This window comes from Balaenoptera acutorostrata, chromosome 19 (assembly GCF_949987535.1).
Source record: "Balaenoptera acutorostrata chromosome 19, mBalAcu1.1, whole genome shotgun sequence".
NCBI lineage: Eukaryota > Metazoa > Chordata > Mammalia > Artiodactyla > Balaenopteridae > Balaenoptera > Balaenoptera acutorostrata.
The window spans coordinates 56,197,405-56,213,772 of record NC_080082.1 but is presented as its reverse complement, the minus strand read 5'-3'; the positions used below and the strand labels follow the sequence as shown (position 1 = coordinate 56,213,772).

The 16,368-nt window shown below is 52.7% G+C and overlaps 1 protein-coding gene across 4 annotated transcripts; it reads right to left on the bottom strand.

The window, feature by feature from the left end:
• Nucleotides 1-867: 867 nt before the first annotated feature.
• On the bottom strand, nucleotides 868-15,540 carry PVR (PVR cell adhesion molecule). 4 transcript variants are annotated; one of them, XM_007168110.2, is made up of 9 exons: nucleotides 15,206-15,540; nucleotides 14,066-14,151; nucleotides 12,051-12,411; nucleotides 10,068-10,373; nucleotides 8,511-8,628; nucleotides 5,326-5,474; nucleotides 3,933-4,058; nucleotides 2,162-2,193; nucleotides 868-1,543 (listed from the first exon to the last, which is right to left on the bottom strand). In XM_007168110.2, exons 1-9 carry the CDS (start codon nucleotides 15,291-15,293, stop codon nucleotides 1,472-1,474), a joined length of 1,338 nt encoding a protein of 445 aa, XP_007168172.2. In that variant the 5' UTR covers nucleotides 15,294-15,540; the 3' UTR covers nucleotides 868-1,471. The 4 variants fall into 4 exon arrangements, 2 of the variants coding, with proteins under 2 accessions (XP_007168172.2, XP_057390803.1); XR_009006167.1 differs by lacking the exons at nucleotides 868-1,543; nucleotides 2,162-2,193 and adding exons at nucleotides 4,177-4,443; nucleotides 4,793-4,809 and having other exon boundaries at nucleotides 3,961-4,058; XM_057534820.1 differs by lacking the exon at nucleotides 3,933-4,058.
• Nucleotides 15,541-16,368: the final 828 nt, after the last annotated feature.

The following is a 16,368-nucleotide window of genomic DNA, read 5'->3' as shown; positions in this document are numbered from 1 at the left end:
CCTGGGAAGTCCCCTGATATCTTTTTATAACTTGTGATTTGGGGATTTTATGTACAGGCCCACTTCATTTTATTGCTCTTTGCCTTATTGCACTTTGCAGATACTGCATTTTTTACAGATTGAGGGTTTGTGGCAACCCCGTGTCAAGCAAGTCTCTCTGTGCCATTTTTCCAATAGCATTTGCTCACTTTGTGTCTGTGTCATATTTTGGTAATTCTCACAATATTTCAAACTTTTTCATTATTATATCTGTTATGGTGATCAGTGATCTTTGGTGTTACTGTTACAAAAAGATTACGACTTATTGCAGGCTCAGATGATGGTTAGCATTTTTTAGCCATAAAGCATTTTAAAACTAAGGTGTGTACATTGTTTTTAGACATGATGCTATTGCACACTTAATAGACTACAGTATAAACATAACTTTTTTTTTTTTTTTCTGTTTAGCTGTGCCGCATGGCTTGTGGGATCTCAGTTCCCTGACCAGGGATTGAACCCGGGCCATGGCGGTGAAAGCGCTGAATCCTAACCGCTAGACCATCAGGGAATTCCCATCATAACTTTTATATGCACTGGGAAACCAAAAAATCCACAAGACTTGCTTTATTGCGATAGTCTGGAACTGACCCCGCGATATCTCCGAGGTATGCCTGTATTTTGTAGTTAAAAGAATTGAAAAAAGAGAGAGAGAGAGAGAAGTAAGACATGCTCTCCCCCTGGTGTCTGAGAATCCTGGGGATTCGTGTCCTTGTGACCCTCTTGATTCAAGGTCTTCCCTCCATGCCTTTGGTTCTGTCTCACATGGTGATGGTCCAAGCAAAACTCTGTCCCTCAATTCCCACAAAAGATCCCCTCGCACACAGCCACTCGAGGTGTAATAAATAAACTTTAATGAGGTGTTTGGGGGCTGGGGACGGACAAGGGGTTTATGTGGCAGCAAGGCAACTAACCTCCCTTTGTGTCCCTGACACTGTGGAGTCCCACTGGCCTTGTCACCCCCTTACCACTCCCGTGCTGCTGGGTCGCATCTCTTTCCCGTCCTTCTCTGTTCTGCATTCTCCCATCTGCCTAGAGAGAAGCCCAGATCCTTCTCACTTTCTCTTGCAGAGTGGCTCATGCCCTGCATTCGGGCCCAGGGTCTCTATCTCCCTAAGGTATTTTCTCCAACAGACAGTTCTGTCTGTCCCACTTGCAGTGTAGTAAACCGTAACAGTGTGTAAACAGCTTTCCTGAGTTCTGTGACTCCTTATGGTGAATGACTCAACCTGAGGGTTGGTCTTGAGGACCCCTGAGCTTGCACCCGCCCACTGTGTTGTGAGGCAGAGGGGACATTCTTGAGGTCTGGCAAGGGAAGGGTGGCCAGTCTTTTTGGAGGGAGACGTCATCCGTTGAGGTGGGGTGGCTGTCCAGCTGCGAGGCCCGCTTCCTCACCAGCCCCAGTGACGACTCTCTCTGTTCATTCCCGATGCTGTCACCTGGTGCCCTCTGTCGGTGGATCCCTGGGAGAGCTGGCATTACAGCCAACAGCTGAATAGATGACATTCTGGAAGGGGGAATACACAAACTTTAGCCTCAGGCCTTTCCAAAACAATTCTTCCTGCTGAAGCCCAGCATGCAAAGAGCTGCAGGCCTGCTTCTGTCCCCGCCCCTGGAAGCCAGGGCAGCACTTCTCCAGGTGTGGTCATGAGTAGGGAGGGGAGGGACGGGGTGCCTATGAAAATTCAGGTCCCCAGACGCCAGCACAGACCCACCAGACAGACCACTCTCAGGGGGTGGGGCCCAGGAACCTACAGTTTATATTTATTTATTTAGGCCACACCATGTGGCCTGTGGGATCTTAGTTCCCTGACCAGGGATTGAACCCGGGCCCTCGGCAATGAGAGCGCGGAGTCCTAACCACTGGACCGCCAGGGAGTTCCCGGAACCTGCGTTTCAGCAAACCTTACAGGGGATTCTGCCCAGCAGGAAGGGTTTGGGAACTGATGCTCGAGGCTTTTGAAGAAAAGATCCAGGACCTGACTCCTGAGGCTGTGCTGGCTTTTGGTTAAGTGCTGCAGGTGCCCAGAGAGGCCTGGCCCCTCCTTGGGAAAGCCCACAGTGATTAATCTGTGGTTCGTGCAGAATTCCCCCATACCCTCCTCAGCTCCATCACCACACTTACCCCATTAGCAGACGAACTGTACTTGTTCCAACCTGAGGAGACAGGAGGAGAAGTGGTCAGAAGTGAATGACAACGCTGGAAAGTGTGGGAAGAAGGCGCATGTGGGTGGCCAGGCCCCCTGAGTTCTAAGGCCTGGCTCTGCTATTGATGTGGGGGAATCACTTCCCAAAATGGTTTCTACATTTATAAAACACAACTGGGGTATGAGCTTCATCTAGTTATTCATTCAGTTATTAAGTATACATAAATATTTACTGAGCGCAGGCTCTGGAACCAGATGGAAGGGTTCAAATCCCAGCTCTGTCCTTTAGCAGCTGTGTGACCATGGGTAATTGACTTAACCTCTCTGTGCCTCAGTTTCCTCAACCATCAAACAGGGATTTATTCAGCAAATGGAAAATGTCTACTTTGTGCCAGGTGCATTCTAGGTGCCGGGGATATGGATGTGGTGAGCAAAACAGACAAAAATCCCTCTCCTCATGGTGCCTATGTTAATAACAACAGGCATATTCGTAATAGTGATAATAATCATAGCTTATATATACACCCAGTGTGTGGCTTACAGTGTGCCAAATGCTGCACTAAGTACTGTACCTATATTATAAGGTACAGTCACTCCCATTTCACAGAGGAGGAAACTGAGTCAGAGAGAGTAAGGTATTTTCCCATGGTGATGCAATAAAGCGGTGGAGTGTGGACTCAGATACAGGCAGTCTGGCTCTGGACGTCATGCATTCAGCAAACACGTACTCAAATGCCTCTTTTGTGCCCGACCCTGTGGTAGGTGGTGCTGAGGACACAACCATGACCATGACACTTCTAGCTCTGCCCTCCTGGGGCTCCCAGTCCACTGGAGAGACAGACAAGTCCCCACACAGTGATGTCCCTGAGTGGGCAAGGCTGGGGTGGGGGAGCCCAAAGCAGGTGCTTGGCTCATTTCGGGAAAGATCAGGGAGGGCTTCCTGGAGGAGGGGGCCTCCCGCTGGGATGTGAGGAGGCCATTTTGTTTAGTGGTTGAAGGAACAAAGCTTTGTAGCCATCAGAACTGCCTTCTACTCTTGACTTGGCAGGTGACATCACCTCTCTGAGCAAACATTTCCTCATCTGTAAAATGGGCTCATAGCAGGACTCTCTTTGCAGGGTGGTTGTGAGCATTCAAGGGGGCTGTGCGCAGAAAGTGCCTGGCATGGAGAAAGTGCTCAGCAAAATGTAGCTCTTTTGATTACAGAATTAGCCGCAGGGCTTTGCCAGAGGGAGCTGTGGGGAGGCTGCTCCAGGCAGGAGAACAGGCTTGCAAAGCCCTTGAGGTGAGAGAATGTCAGATCCTTTTAGAGCTCTGGATCAGGGCACCAGTTCCTGCCACCCCCGTCCTTTCCGTGAGAGCAGGGAGGGAGCCAGTCGTGAGCAAGACAGATGGAAGAGAGCTGGGGTGGGGGTTAAATGTTATTCCACCCTCCATCCATCCGGCAGGAGCTCCTGTGTCACCTGGATTAAAAGCCAAATCCTTACTGTGGCCTTCGAGGACCTACAGGAGCTGCTCCCACTTTGTAAAATGAATCAATGATCCAATGAATAAAACTGCCTGGTCTCAGTGTCCTCGTCTGTCAAATGAGGGAAACTCATGGTATTGGGGTAAGGATTCAGTGAGAGGCTGCCACGTGGAAGGCTTAGTGCAGAGCCTGGCACATAGTAGGTGCTCAGTTATGTTGGCTGTGGTGATGTTCATTTATGGCAGACAGGCGGGGGATGTCGCAAAAAAGAGGGGACTCACAGGAGTTTCTGGATTTCCAGACATAAATCAGGAGCCCCAGGAGTAGACCAACCGGCATGATAGTGAAAGTCAGGATGAAAATGATCTTAGAGGACAAGCCCGAATGTGACGGCTCTTTGGGAAGTCCTGCAGGAAGAGAAGGAAGCAGAGATTTAAGATGAGAGACTTCAGGCTTTTTACCTGCCCCCAAAATATTACCCTTCGTTTTTTTGTTTTTTGTTTTTTGTGAAATAGTACGCCTTACGTTGATTTTCTGAATGTATTTTCTTTTCTTTATATTTTATTTATTTATTTATGGCTGTGCTGGGTCTTCGTTTCTGCGCGAGGGCTTTCTCCAGTTGCGGCGAGCGGGGGCCACACTTCATCGCGGTGCGTGGGCCTCTCACCGCCGCGGCCTCTCCTGTTGTGGTGCACAGGCTCCAGATGCGCAGGCTCAGTAATTGTGGCTCACGGGCCCAGCCGCTCCGCGGCATGTGGGATCATCCCAGACCAGGGCTTGAAGCCGTGTCCCCTGCATTGGCAGGCAGACCCCCAACCACTGCGCCACCAGGGAAGCCCTACCCTTCGTTTTTTAAGGAAGCTACCACTCTGCTTCCCTCAGTCTATATGGTTTAGGTGGACTTGACCCCACCCTCTGGTTCCTAGGGTGGGACTTTGACCTGGGCCTGGCCAATCAGAGCATTCCATTCTCCCTGGCTACTGTGATTGGTTCATGGGGGTGGGGGTGGTCTGTAACTTAAGTTGAGCCAATGAGAGCCAGCCCTGGGATTTTGGCTAGACTATTGAAAGTGGTGTATTCTTTCCCTTGGGATTTCTAAACTGGTGGGTTGTGAGCCTATAGCTGCTGAGGACCATCTTACCTTCCTGAGGGGAAAGCCTGCCAGGGAATAAAGCCAGCATAGAGAAAAGCAGAGACAAGAGAGGTCAAGAAAAGCAGAGACAAGAGGGGTCAAGAAAAGTTCCTGGGTTACATAGTTGGAGCACCTGGATCTAACCATACCTGAAGGTACCTTTCCAATAAAGTCCCATTTTTGCTTGGACTATTTTGAGTTGTGCTTCTATCAACTGCAAATGATAGAGTTCTGTCTAATACACTTGGAATGGCCTTCCTGAGTCTACTGGGAAAAGGCATCACGCAACTACCCCAGCCTGGGTTTCCAGAGGGGCTGTGTCCAGGTGGCTGTACAATGGTTCCAATGGTACAGATGTTGAGTTAACAGAGAGTAAACCTTCCATGAGGGGGGCTTAGGGGAAGGATGGGAGCTAGAGAGCATTCTTGTGGCTGAGGGACTCGTTTAACCAGGGACCACCTCTAAACTCCTCCTTCAGAGGGAAGCCTACTGTGATTTCCTCTTTTGATCTTTCTGTTCTCCCCACCCAGGGGGCTTCTTACCTGTGACCAGGACGGTCACTTCTGCCTGGCCAGTCCCTAGGGCATTGGTGACAAGGCAGATGAAAGTCGTGTTGATGGACTCGTCCACGGTATGGATCAGGAGCCGGGTGCCCTGGGCCACAGCAGAGGGTGGCAGGGGTCCCATGGTCCTAGGAGAGACAGATAGGTGAGGAAGTGGCCTCGGTTGGAGGCCTAGAATAACAGGTGATGGGGCACTCACTGTATGCCAGGAATACAGAAACCCTCATGCCATCTAGAGTACAAGTTGAGGGCAAGCCTGGAGTTCCCCCAGCTCTGCCTCTCACACTCCCATCCAGCCGATCGGCAGATCCTGTCTGCCCCACCTTCAAAATCTAGCCTGAGTCTGACGACTCCTCAGGGCCTGAGCAGAGGCCTGAAGGAGGTGAGGGTGAGCCGTGTGGGTACCGATGGGAAGAGCATTCCAGGCATAGGGAACAGCATATGCGAAGACCCTGAGGTGAGAGCATAACTGTAGTGTTTGAGGATCTACAAGGAGGCCACTGTGGATATAGAGGCGAGAGCAAAGGACCACGGCCACCACCCTGGTCTGTTCCCCCTACTCCTGGGGGAACCTTCTCACTGGGCTCCCTATTTCCACCCCCGCTCCCACCCCGCTCTGTCCCCCACTCAGCATCTGAGAGACCTTGTTAGAACTAAGTCAGCTCGGGGACTTCCCTGGTGGCGCAGTGGTTAAGAATCCGTCTGCCATTGCAAGGGACATGGGTTCAAAGAAGCCCGAGCACCGCAACTAAGAGCAGCCCCTGCTCGCCGCAACTAGAGAAAGCCCGCACACACCAACGAAGACCCAGTGCAGCCAAAACTAAATAAAATAAATAAAATTAAAAAAAATTATATATATAAAAAAAGAACTAAGTCAGCCCAAGTCCCTTCTCTGTCCAGAGCCCTCCAGTAAAGGAAAAGTCCTTAGCTCGGGCACAGGTCCCACACAAGCTGGCTCCCTGATGCCACTGACCCCTTTGCTCTCGCCTCTATATCCATGGTGGCTGATGTGTTGATCCTCGAACACTCCAGCTATGTTCCCACCTCAGGGTCTTCACATATGCGGTTCCCTATGCCTGGAATGCCCTTCCCATCAGTACCCATACCGCCCACCCTCACCTCCTTCAGGCCTCTGTTCAGATGTCACCTTTGTGACGCCTTCCTTGGCCACCCTCTTTTAACTGCAGTGACCCCCTTCTCACTCTCCTCCTCTGCTTTATCTTTTCCATGGCATTTATCACCACCTGACACACTCTGTTCTTGACAATGTTATCTTGTTTACTTTTGAAATTTTTAAAAAAATATTTTATTTTGGCCACGCCCTGCGGCTTGTGGGATCTTAGTTCCCCGACCAGGGATTGAACCCCGGGCCCCTGCAGTGAAAGCGCAGAATCCAAACCACTAGACCACCAGGGAATTCCCATGTTATCTTGTTTAATTGTTTCTCTCCCCCATCAGAATGGGAGCTCTGAGAGGGGAGGGAATTTGGTCTATTTTATTAACCAAGGTTTGTGGGTCAGCAGCATCTGGCACACAGTAAGCAGTCAAGAAACACTGGTTTAATGGATGGAGGAGACGCAGGCATGGATTTGGGCGGCAGAGCTGGCATGGAAACCCGGCTGTGTGGCTCGTGAGCCTGAATCGTGGTGCTTTGGGGCAGGAAGGTAACGGCCAGCCATCAATACTAGTTGAAAACCTTCGACCGGCAGTTCCTCCGGCCAACCACTGAGACACGACTGTGACTGTCCACAGAGATGGACAGACGGGGATGTTCACCACCATGGCATTTGCAGAGTTGAAAACAGGAGAGCACCTCCGTATCCCCATTTGGGATGGGTTAAATCACTGAAGGGCTCATCTATGACGGAATTGCAGCACCATGAAGAAGGGGGCTGTGGGTATTTTGAAATGCATAAAAGATAAGGACTATTGGCTAGATGGAGACAGGAATGGACTGATGGGCAGGAATGTGATAAAGAAGTACGTGAAAATATCAGAGGGAGAATCCACGTGGTGGGGTTTTTGAGCGTTCACTGGAAAATTCTTACAGCTTTTCTGTATGTGTGAAAATTTTCCTCTTAAAGTGTTGGGGGAAAATAGATCTATGTGCCTTGACATGGAGAGGTGTTCATGAGATAGAGGAAAAAATTTTAAATTGTACCTACAGCACAGTTTTTGTTTAGAAATATTGGAAGAAAAGACGGGAAGGATGTATAACAAAGGGTAACAGTGGAGGTGTTCTGGAGGTGACTGGATACCTGACTACAGGTGCTATTTTCTTTTTTTTACTCATAACCATATTGTCTAAAGTTTCTACAATGCTAAGTTATTTTTGAAATAAGAAAAAAGGCCCAATAAAAATTACATAAAACATGGGACTTCCTTGGTACTGCATTGGATAAGACTCTGCACTCCCAGTGCAGGCAGCCCGGTTTCGATCCCTGGTCAGGGTACTAGATCCCACATGCCGCAACTAAGAGTTTGCATGCCGCAACTAAGGAGCCCGCGTGCCACAACTAAGACCCGGAGCAAGCAAATAAATAAATTTTAAAAAATTACGTAAAACAATTTACCCCTTTGCCTTTATCTTCCCCCACTTGTAACCCCGGCCTCGGTATGGATTTGAGGAGATTTTCTCATTGCTCTGCCCCTCAGTCAAGAGAACGGGGATGGGACAGTATTTGCTCTGTGAGAGGTGACTGAGCAGGTCACACGTGATGGCTGGGGAGGTGGCACAGCCCAGAGGTTAAGGGGATGAGGTTTGGAGCGAGACGCCGATGGGAGGGTCACCTCTGTGCCCCATGGCTGTGTGCCCGGGCAGATGACGGCAGCTCCTGCGGCCCAGCTAATCTTTAATCCAGGCCTGGCCATAGTGCAGACTGTGCCTGGAGTGTGGGGATCCTGTGGGTTCAAGCTAAGTACAGCAGGCACGCCATAAAGAGCAGGTGTGTCAGCACACCTGGACTAAACCACCGCATAAACTGTGCGCACGCAAGACAGACCTTTTCCTGGGGGCCTGCAGTTGAGTGCTTGCTCTCTTTTTACTTTCCTGCCTACACCCCTTCCTCCCTCAGAGCCAGGAATCGAGGTCCCCAACCCCCTCATCTCTCAGGACCCAGGTAGCTGGGTTCCCAGCCCCTCCTCCCTCTGACCCAGGAACTCACGTGTTCCAGTTATAACCTGTGGGCTCCGGTTTGCTGCGGACGTCACAGTTCAGGGAGGCCTCGCTACGGCCGACGTACCAGTTGCCATCATAGCCAGATATGGAGACCTCGGGGGGGTCTGGGGGAAACAGACACACAGGCTCAGAGACAGAGAGCCTTCAGAGGGGTCTAAAGATAATTGGGATTCATGTCACAACAGGAAAAGGGCCTTGGTGGGTTTTGGGGAACAGCTCAGGGTAGAGAGGCCTCCGAGGGGTCTGGGGCGATGGGTTCTACCCCACCCCCACCCCCGGCTCCGAGAATGGAAGTCTGGGAGTCCTCAGCAGGGTGCCAGGAGGTGGGGCACAGAGAGGGCTTCTCAGGACCTGCTTCTCTCTACTGGTTTTCCTGGGTAAAGCCAGATCCTGGTGTGCCTGGGCTGTCCTGTGAGAAGAGGCCTCCTGGGCGCTCATAATACACAGGAACATATTCAAGGCTCTGATAAGTCCCGCAGGAAAAAATCCTGGATGAGCCTGTTTCAGCCTGCTGCTTATCCAACTCAAATGTGATCGACAGGGGAGATTTTCAAAGTCCCCAGAGGGAAGGCCAATGAGACAGGGTGTTTCTGTGTGTGTGAGGTGGGGGGGGGGGGTGCTGAGGGAATCAGTACAGCACCTACTGGGGAGGGAGTATTCGGTATAGACAATGATGGGAGGACACAGCCCGCAGACGAGCCAGTGTAGACAACAGTGGGCTAGAGAGAAGTGCAGACTACACTGGAGCCAGTGTAGACCTCTCTCCAGGGGATCCAGTGTAGACAGTGTTGTGGGTCGGTGTGAGAGAGTGCCTGGGAGAACCCGTGTAGAAAATGCAGGGTTTCAGTGCAGCAGTGGTCACGGGCACCTCTCTAGACAACACAGGGAACAGTGCCAACTCCCCACAGCTGGTGGCCTACATGACGGGTGTAGACAGTGAGGGCAGCGCTGTCTGGGGCCCAGAGGAGCCAGTGTAGATGGTTGGTAAGGCAGGGTAGAAAACGGACAAAGGAGTTGGTGTAGATGGTGGGGAAGTGGTGTAGCAATGTGCACAAGGTCAGTGTGGACGGTTGCCCAGGGAAGCAGGTGTAGGCACTGTGTAAAGATTGGGCTCAAAGGAGCCCATATGGGGCGTCAGTGTAGGCAGTGGCCAGGGTAGACAATCGGGGAGCAGTGTGGACTGTGGCCTAAGAAGCTGGTATAGGCCTTTCGTGGCGGTCCAGTGGTTAAGACTCCACTGTAGCGGGCACGGGTTCAATCCCTGGTTGGGGAACTAAGATCCCGCATGCCACGTGGTGCAGCCAAAAGAAACAAAATAAGAAGCTGGTACGGACAATGAAGGACAGTGCCATTTGTGGCCCAGGGGAGCCGGTGTAGACGATGTGCGGACGGGGGTAGGCAGTAATCAGGGAAGCCAGTGAGGATGATGGGGGTGATGTTGGGAGTGGCCTGGGTGTGGGGGGGTCAGTGTAGACAATGGTGGGGGAGGGTGGAGACAGTCTGGCAGCCCCTCCTGCCCTTGCTCACACTGGGGTCCACTCACAGGGCACGGTGAGGGTCATGGGCAGTGCCACCGGCTCCTCGAAGCTCTCGTGCTCCACTCTGCAAGTGACATTCTTGCCATCCACATGGCTGGAGGGCGTCAAGGTTAAGAGACTGATGACGGTGACAGTGCCGGGCAGGGGCCCTGGCTCCTGGCTTGTATTCGCCATCTTGTCCAGGGGCGGGGACCAGGAGATGCGGGCGGGCGGGCGACCCCCCCTGGAGATGCAGTGGGCCACGGGCACAGGCTCCAGGCTGAGCTGGCTGAGCGGGATCTCCTGGGTCTCAGCCTTGTTCTGGGGCTGGGCTGGGGGAAAGAAGCAAAAGGGACGGGTCACTCCTCACCTGCAGTCATTCAACAAACATCTCAGCAGCAGAGGAGGGCGGCTCATTGAGGGGACAGGATGTGGCCAGGTTCAAATCCCAGCTCTGCCCCTGAGCAGTAGGGTGGCCTTGGGCAAGTCCGTGCCTCAGTTTCCTTGTCTGTCAACTGGGTATAATGAGAGGATCACCAGCGATGAGAATTTGCAGGTAAAGCTCTTAAAATGGTACTTGGCGTGTAATAAGTGCTCAATGTATGTTATTATTATTGGTAATTGAACACATTGCCTGGCTCTGTGATGGGCAGTGTTGAGGACCCAGCAACGACCGAGACAACCCCACCCCTGCCTTCACGGGGTGGACTGTCCAAGGGGAAGACAGACTTCCCCAGGCAGTGATGACTCAGAGTGGGCAAGGCTGGGATGGGGGATCCCAGAAGGGGTGCCTGAATCTGTGGGGGGAGCGTTACAGAGGGCTTCATGGAGGAGAGGGAGGGATGAGCCGTGCCCTGGAGGGTCTGAGGGAGAGTGACTGGCTCAAGGTTACACGGTTGTCAGCGACAGAGCTGGACCTCCCCACAAGGTCTGTCTGACTCCAAAACTACCTTGACCATTTCTTAATCATTCTGGTGATTCCAAGACCTGGGGTTTCACTTGGTTCCTTTCGCCTCAGTACCTGTGTTCTTGTTACTGAAGATTTCTCTTTAATTTGACTCATTGGTTCTGTTTTACCCTCATCCTAAATCATAAGACCTGAAGTCCCAAGTTTTCTGAAATGACGACAGTTGCCTTTGGTTGGGTACTGTGTGCCAGGCACTGTTCCAAGCACTTAATCTTTCCTGAGTCATTCATGCAAGGCCCGGGACAGTTCCTGGCACATAAGCAGAAAAGAAACGTCAGCTCTTATTCATCCTCATAGCGGATCTCCATTTCACAGATGAGGAAATGAGGCATAGAGACTTTGTACTCAGCTGCCAAGAGGAGGGTCTGTCATATTTTCCCTGGTGCTCATAAAAATGAACACATGGTTCCATGACAATGCCAAGGGTGTCCCCCCCCCCGCCCCCCCCCCCCCCCCCCCCCCCCCCCCCGCCTTACTGGGTATCAGAATTCCCTCCTCCGAGTCTGTCTATTTCAACTCTCCCTTCCTCACCAAAGGGCGTAACAATAACTGACCCCCTATCACCAGCTCACAGAGGCCTCTGCTCTAAGCAGTTCGCCTGGATAAACTCCCGGGACCCTCAGGACGGCTTTCTGAAGGCAGCACTGTTGTTACTAAGCCTATTTTGCAGATGAGGAAAGGAGGTTCCCGAGCTGGTAGCGGCTTTTCCGCTTTCCAGGGCCTTTTCCTGTCCCACCACCTTCTCGCACCAGCCACTCCCCCCCTCCCCCCTCCCCAGCACCTCCATCCCCTCGGCCCTCAATCCCCAAGATCTTACTTCCCAGCGTCCTCTAGTACTCTCTTTTGGTGCTCCAGCCCCTCCCCCCTCGAATCTCCCCTTCTGCATCCCCCGCCCCATCATTGCCCGACCTCCTTCTTTTGTCCCCGCGGAATCTCTGCTCGGGAGGGGATCTCCCTCCCTCCCGGGCCCTTCCCTCTCTTTGCTTACCTCCCTACCCCACCCACACACCCCTCCCTTTCGGCCCCCCTCCTCCCGGCTCACCGAGCACCCGGAGCCAGGTTCGGGCGCTCCTGTCGCCGTTGGGGAACGTGGCGAACTGGCAGGTGTAATTGCCTTCATCTTCGGCGCGCAACCCCCGCACGGCCAGCGATGCGTCTCGCAGCTCCTCGCCTGGCCTGGCGGCCACGAACTCCAACCGGCCGGGCTCCGGGAAGCTGGGGCCCTGGGTGGGGTGGAAGACCGCCACGCTGCGGGCGGCCTCCGCCAGCTTCTGCCGAGTCCAGGTCACCTGCGTCACCGTCACATTGTGCTCCAGCGGCTGCAGTTTGCACGGCAGCTCCGTGGTGTCGCCCAGAAAGCCGCGCACCTGGGGTTGGGGCCAGCACTCCGATTGTCTTGATCCCTGCGGGGAAACGCGGGGCGGGTCACACCCGGGTGTCCCTGATCTGGATGGGGAGAGGCGCCTGGGAGGTCGCTCACCTGGGCCTTGGAGCCCCTTAGTTGGGAGTGTGTGTGGGGAGGGGGGACGGAGGTGGGGAGGGTCAGTCCGGATCCAGGGGTGAGGGTGAGGGGGGCTGGATTGGGTATGCAACCGGGTCGCGCCCGTTCAGTCGGACTGTTGTTACCGTATTTCCTCTATCTCAGCATCATCAGTTTTTAAAATTGTGGTCAATATTGTGGTTAAAAAATTAAAATTGCCACTTAAACCATTTTAAAACGTACAGTTCAGTGGCAGTAAGTACATTCACGATGTTGTGCAACCACCACAAACTTTTTCATCACCCCTGAGTCATCAATTTTAAGATGTCATTTACAGCACGACCTGTCTTCAGTGGTTAGAGCATCCTGGATTTAGAGGTGTGGAAAGGGAAGAAACTCTAGATCTTAGAATCCATGAAATAAAATATTACTGCTATTACTCTATGTGGACTCGGGTTGGGAAAATGTTTGTAGGGGATCCTAGCACAAGAAGGGAGGTGATCATAGCCCCAGTGTTTTGGATGCCCTCAGATCTCTGCTGTGAGGCTTCAGGCAGTTTCCTTAACCTCTCTGATTCTTTTTCCTAGTTTGTAAAATGGGACTGAGAACAGTTAACATTCACGGGTTGCTTACAAAGATCAGGGGCTGTTCTGAGCACTTTACACATCTCCCAGCATTCAGGCCTTAAACAGCTCCTTGAGGTAAGCACTACCGTCAGCCCCACTTTATAGAGAGGGAAAGCAAGGCACAGAGTCTTGTGCTCCAGGTCACACAGAGCACAAGTGGCAGAGGTGGATTTGAACCCGGGCCATCTACAGTTAAGACTCCTGATCTCTCATCCACCAGGCTCCAGATGAAAATCTTTCTGCCCAGGGCACCCTGCACATAGTAGGTCCTCAATATGTGTTGGCTATTATCGATATCAAGAAACACAATGTTATGCGTCCTTATTAATAATAATAAGGATGAGGGACAAGGTGAGAAGGAGTTAAGTGCTTTGACTCTCAGTCCTGCTACTCACTAGCTGTGGCCTTTGTGCTGCTGGTTTCACTCCTCTGAGCCTCAGTCTCCTCATCTGTAAAATGGGGGTGGTTATAACTTAAGAGGGTGTTGGGAGGACTAAATGAGGAAATTTATGTAAAGGGATTAGATATGCCAAGCACCCTATACAGGTGAATATTATAATTATTGTTATGAGGAAGAGGAGGCTGGGAGGTAGTGGACTGGGGTGCTTGGAGCATGCTGTGTCGAGGGAGGGCACGGTCTGGACACAAGGGGATTGTGGAGTGGTGAGCATGCTAGTCTGGCTTCGAATGCCAGCTCCACCATGGACGTGCTGTGCAGCTCTGGGCAAGTGAGTCTCCTTCTCTGATGAGTCTCCTGGGAACTCCCTTGTTTATGAGCTGCCGACTTAGGCTTCATGGGTGAAAAGGAAACACCCAGGCTTTCAGCAAATTGTCTCTCTGAGAATGACATGTCACCCTTCCAGAAAGCCTTCCACTCTGCCTTCTGTCTGCATCCTCCATGCGCTGGGTCCAAAATCCTGGCTCTAGCAATGACATCCTGATGTGGCTCACCTCTTTTCTTTGGTTTTTCTCCCTCCATGAGGCAAGACCGCTCTGGGCAAGTGAGTCTCCTTCTCCTTCTCTTGATGGCAAGACCGCTATGAGGATGAAACTGGATGAAGTGGCCTTTCTCTGGCCTCGTACTCTGAGTAATAGCCAGGCCCAAGCTCCACTGTGTGCCAGGCACTGGGCAGCTCCCTTAGGTGACGCCTCCTCCAACCCTCTCCAAGGGCCCATGAGATCCACACTGGGAGCACCAGTATTTTCATCCCCATTGGTCAGAGGGGGCAGGTGAGCCTTGCAGGCTCAAGCTACTTGCCTAAGCTAACCAGCAGGTGAGGGGCAGAGCCTGGGTTGAGACCTTTTGGGACATGGCCAGACTCTGGTTTCCCCAAGCCTGCGTTCAGTGTTGTTATTGTTGACGTGAATTATCGTTATCATTATTGTTCTTCTCCAGTGCATCTGACCTAGCTCAGCATCTTCCCAAGACACGGTCTTACTAGGTAGGTAGAGTTCCACCCCCTGTCCCGTCCCCCCCACACATTTTATGGAAACAGAGAGCTTAGGTCACTTTCCTGAGCCCACACATGTGTTAAACGCCAAAAGCTATTTTGAGCGCACCGCCCTCTGACATCAGTGCTGTAGCCCCAGTAACTTGGAAGGCTGCCCATAGTAGGAACTCTATAATAAACGTGTGTGGGATGAACGCATGCATGAATGAATGGCCATGTCCTTAGAGTCAGACATGTGGGGTCGAACGGGAACGGGGTTATGTGCCGCTGCTCCCCCCCCCAACCCCCCGCATCAAGCATCCTCTGTCGTTGTCAGCGGGCTATTGGGGGCTGGGGAGAACGGTCCGCTTCTAGCGAGCGGGGTCGAGAGGTGTGGTGCCCGGGCGTGAGTCGCCTTTCACCTTATTTTTTCCCGGAGGCTGGCCCGCCCTGCCCTTCAGAAATCTCCCGAGGTCCCGCGGCTTTCAAGGAAGCTGTCAGGAGAGTTCGCCCCAACCCGGCGTTTCTCCATCCCGGGGGCGGAGGGGAGCCCAACGCGAAGGGCGGTGCGCTCTGCCTCGGGGAACCCAGGGGGCCGGGCCCAGGCGGGTGGGGAGGGAGAGGGGGAGCAGGGGCCGCCCGACCGCGCGGGGTCACTCACCGGCTCCCGAGGACGCCCAGAACAGCGACAGCAGGGACAGCAGCGACAGCAGCGGCGGCGGCCAAGCTAAGGGAGTGGCTCCGGCCATGCTGGGCGCGCCGCCGCCTCCTCCGCTCACTCGGCCAGTCCTCCGCTCGCTCGGCCAGTTGCGCGGCCGCCGCGGGTCCTGGCCAGGAGTCCTGGCGTCACTCAGCCGCCGAAGCCTAGGGGAGGGAAGGGGGAAGTTCTACTCCTTCCCTCCTCAGACTTGCAGCGGGGAAGAAGTAGAGAAGTAGAACTGGGCTCCCGGGTCCCCGCCCGCTCCCGGGGTTCCCGCCGAGGCTCCGGTACTGCCCCTCCCTCCGCGCCTGCGCTGACACTCGTCACTAGGGCAACATCACTAGGAGGCGGGTTCTGATGCGAGGAAGCTTCGATATAAGGGTCCCCATGTGACAGGCGAGGAAACTGAGGCACGCAGAGAGGTTCAGCGACTTTCTAAAGTTCAAGATTGGCGAGGGACAGAGCAGAGATTCGAGTCTATAATCGGGACAGATCCTGAGTTCCTAAGCTCAAGAGCTTAAACCCCCTGGGTTCATATTGGGCAAGTTGCTTCTCCTCCTGAGGCCTCAGTTTTCTCATCTGAAAAATGGACAGGATAACAGCGCTCGCCTCACGGGAGGGTTTGTAAGACTTAAGCAACTGCTTAGCCCAATTCCTGGTATATCGTTTGTACTCAATAAACAGCTCTCACAATGACAACGACTGTTGCTTTACAGTTATCATCAAATAATAATGCTGGTGAGAATGATGGCTCATTCATTTTTCATTCCATAGATATTTTATTGAACCAGGCAGCATTCCAGGCACAGGGGATGCAACAGAAAATAAAACAGACAAAAATCCCTGCCTTCGTGGAGCCCCCCTTCTATCAGAGGGAAACAGACCATTAACAGATCAATCCACAGAATAGCATCATGTCTAGAGGTGATGATGGTTAGGGAGCAACATATAGAAGGGAGAGAGATGAGAGAGACCAAGATAGAGACAGAGGAATGAGAGAGGAATGGAGATAAACACTCAGAGTTGGCCACTGGGAGATGGGGAGAGAGAAAGAGAGAAAAGACACAAAGATGGAGACACAAGACAGATAGTGAGGTGGGAGAGAATCGAGAGGCGACAGAGAG

What these genes read in the sequence shown, in the direction of transcription:
- PVR (XM_007168110.2), bottom strand. Translation starts at nt 15,293, where the DNA reads ATGGCCGGAGCCACTCCCTTAGCTTGGCCGCCGCCGCTGCTGTCGCTG. An exon ending in CTGGGCGTCCTCGGGAGCCG is followed by an intron (nt 14,152 to 15,205) that starts GTGAGTGACCCC and finishes TCATCCTCATAG; the next exon opens with CGGTCTTGCCATCAAGAGAA. An exon ending in CATGACCCTCACCGTGCCCT is followed by an intron (nt 8,629 to 10,067) that starts GTGAGTGGACCC and finishes TGTTTCCCCCAG; the next exon opens with ACCCCCCCGAGGTCTCCATA.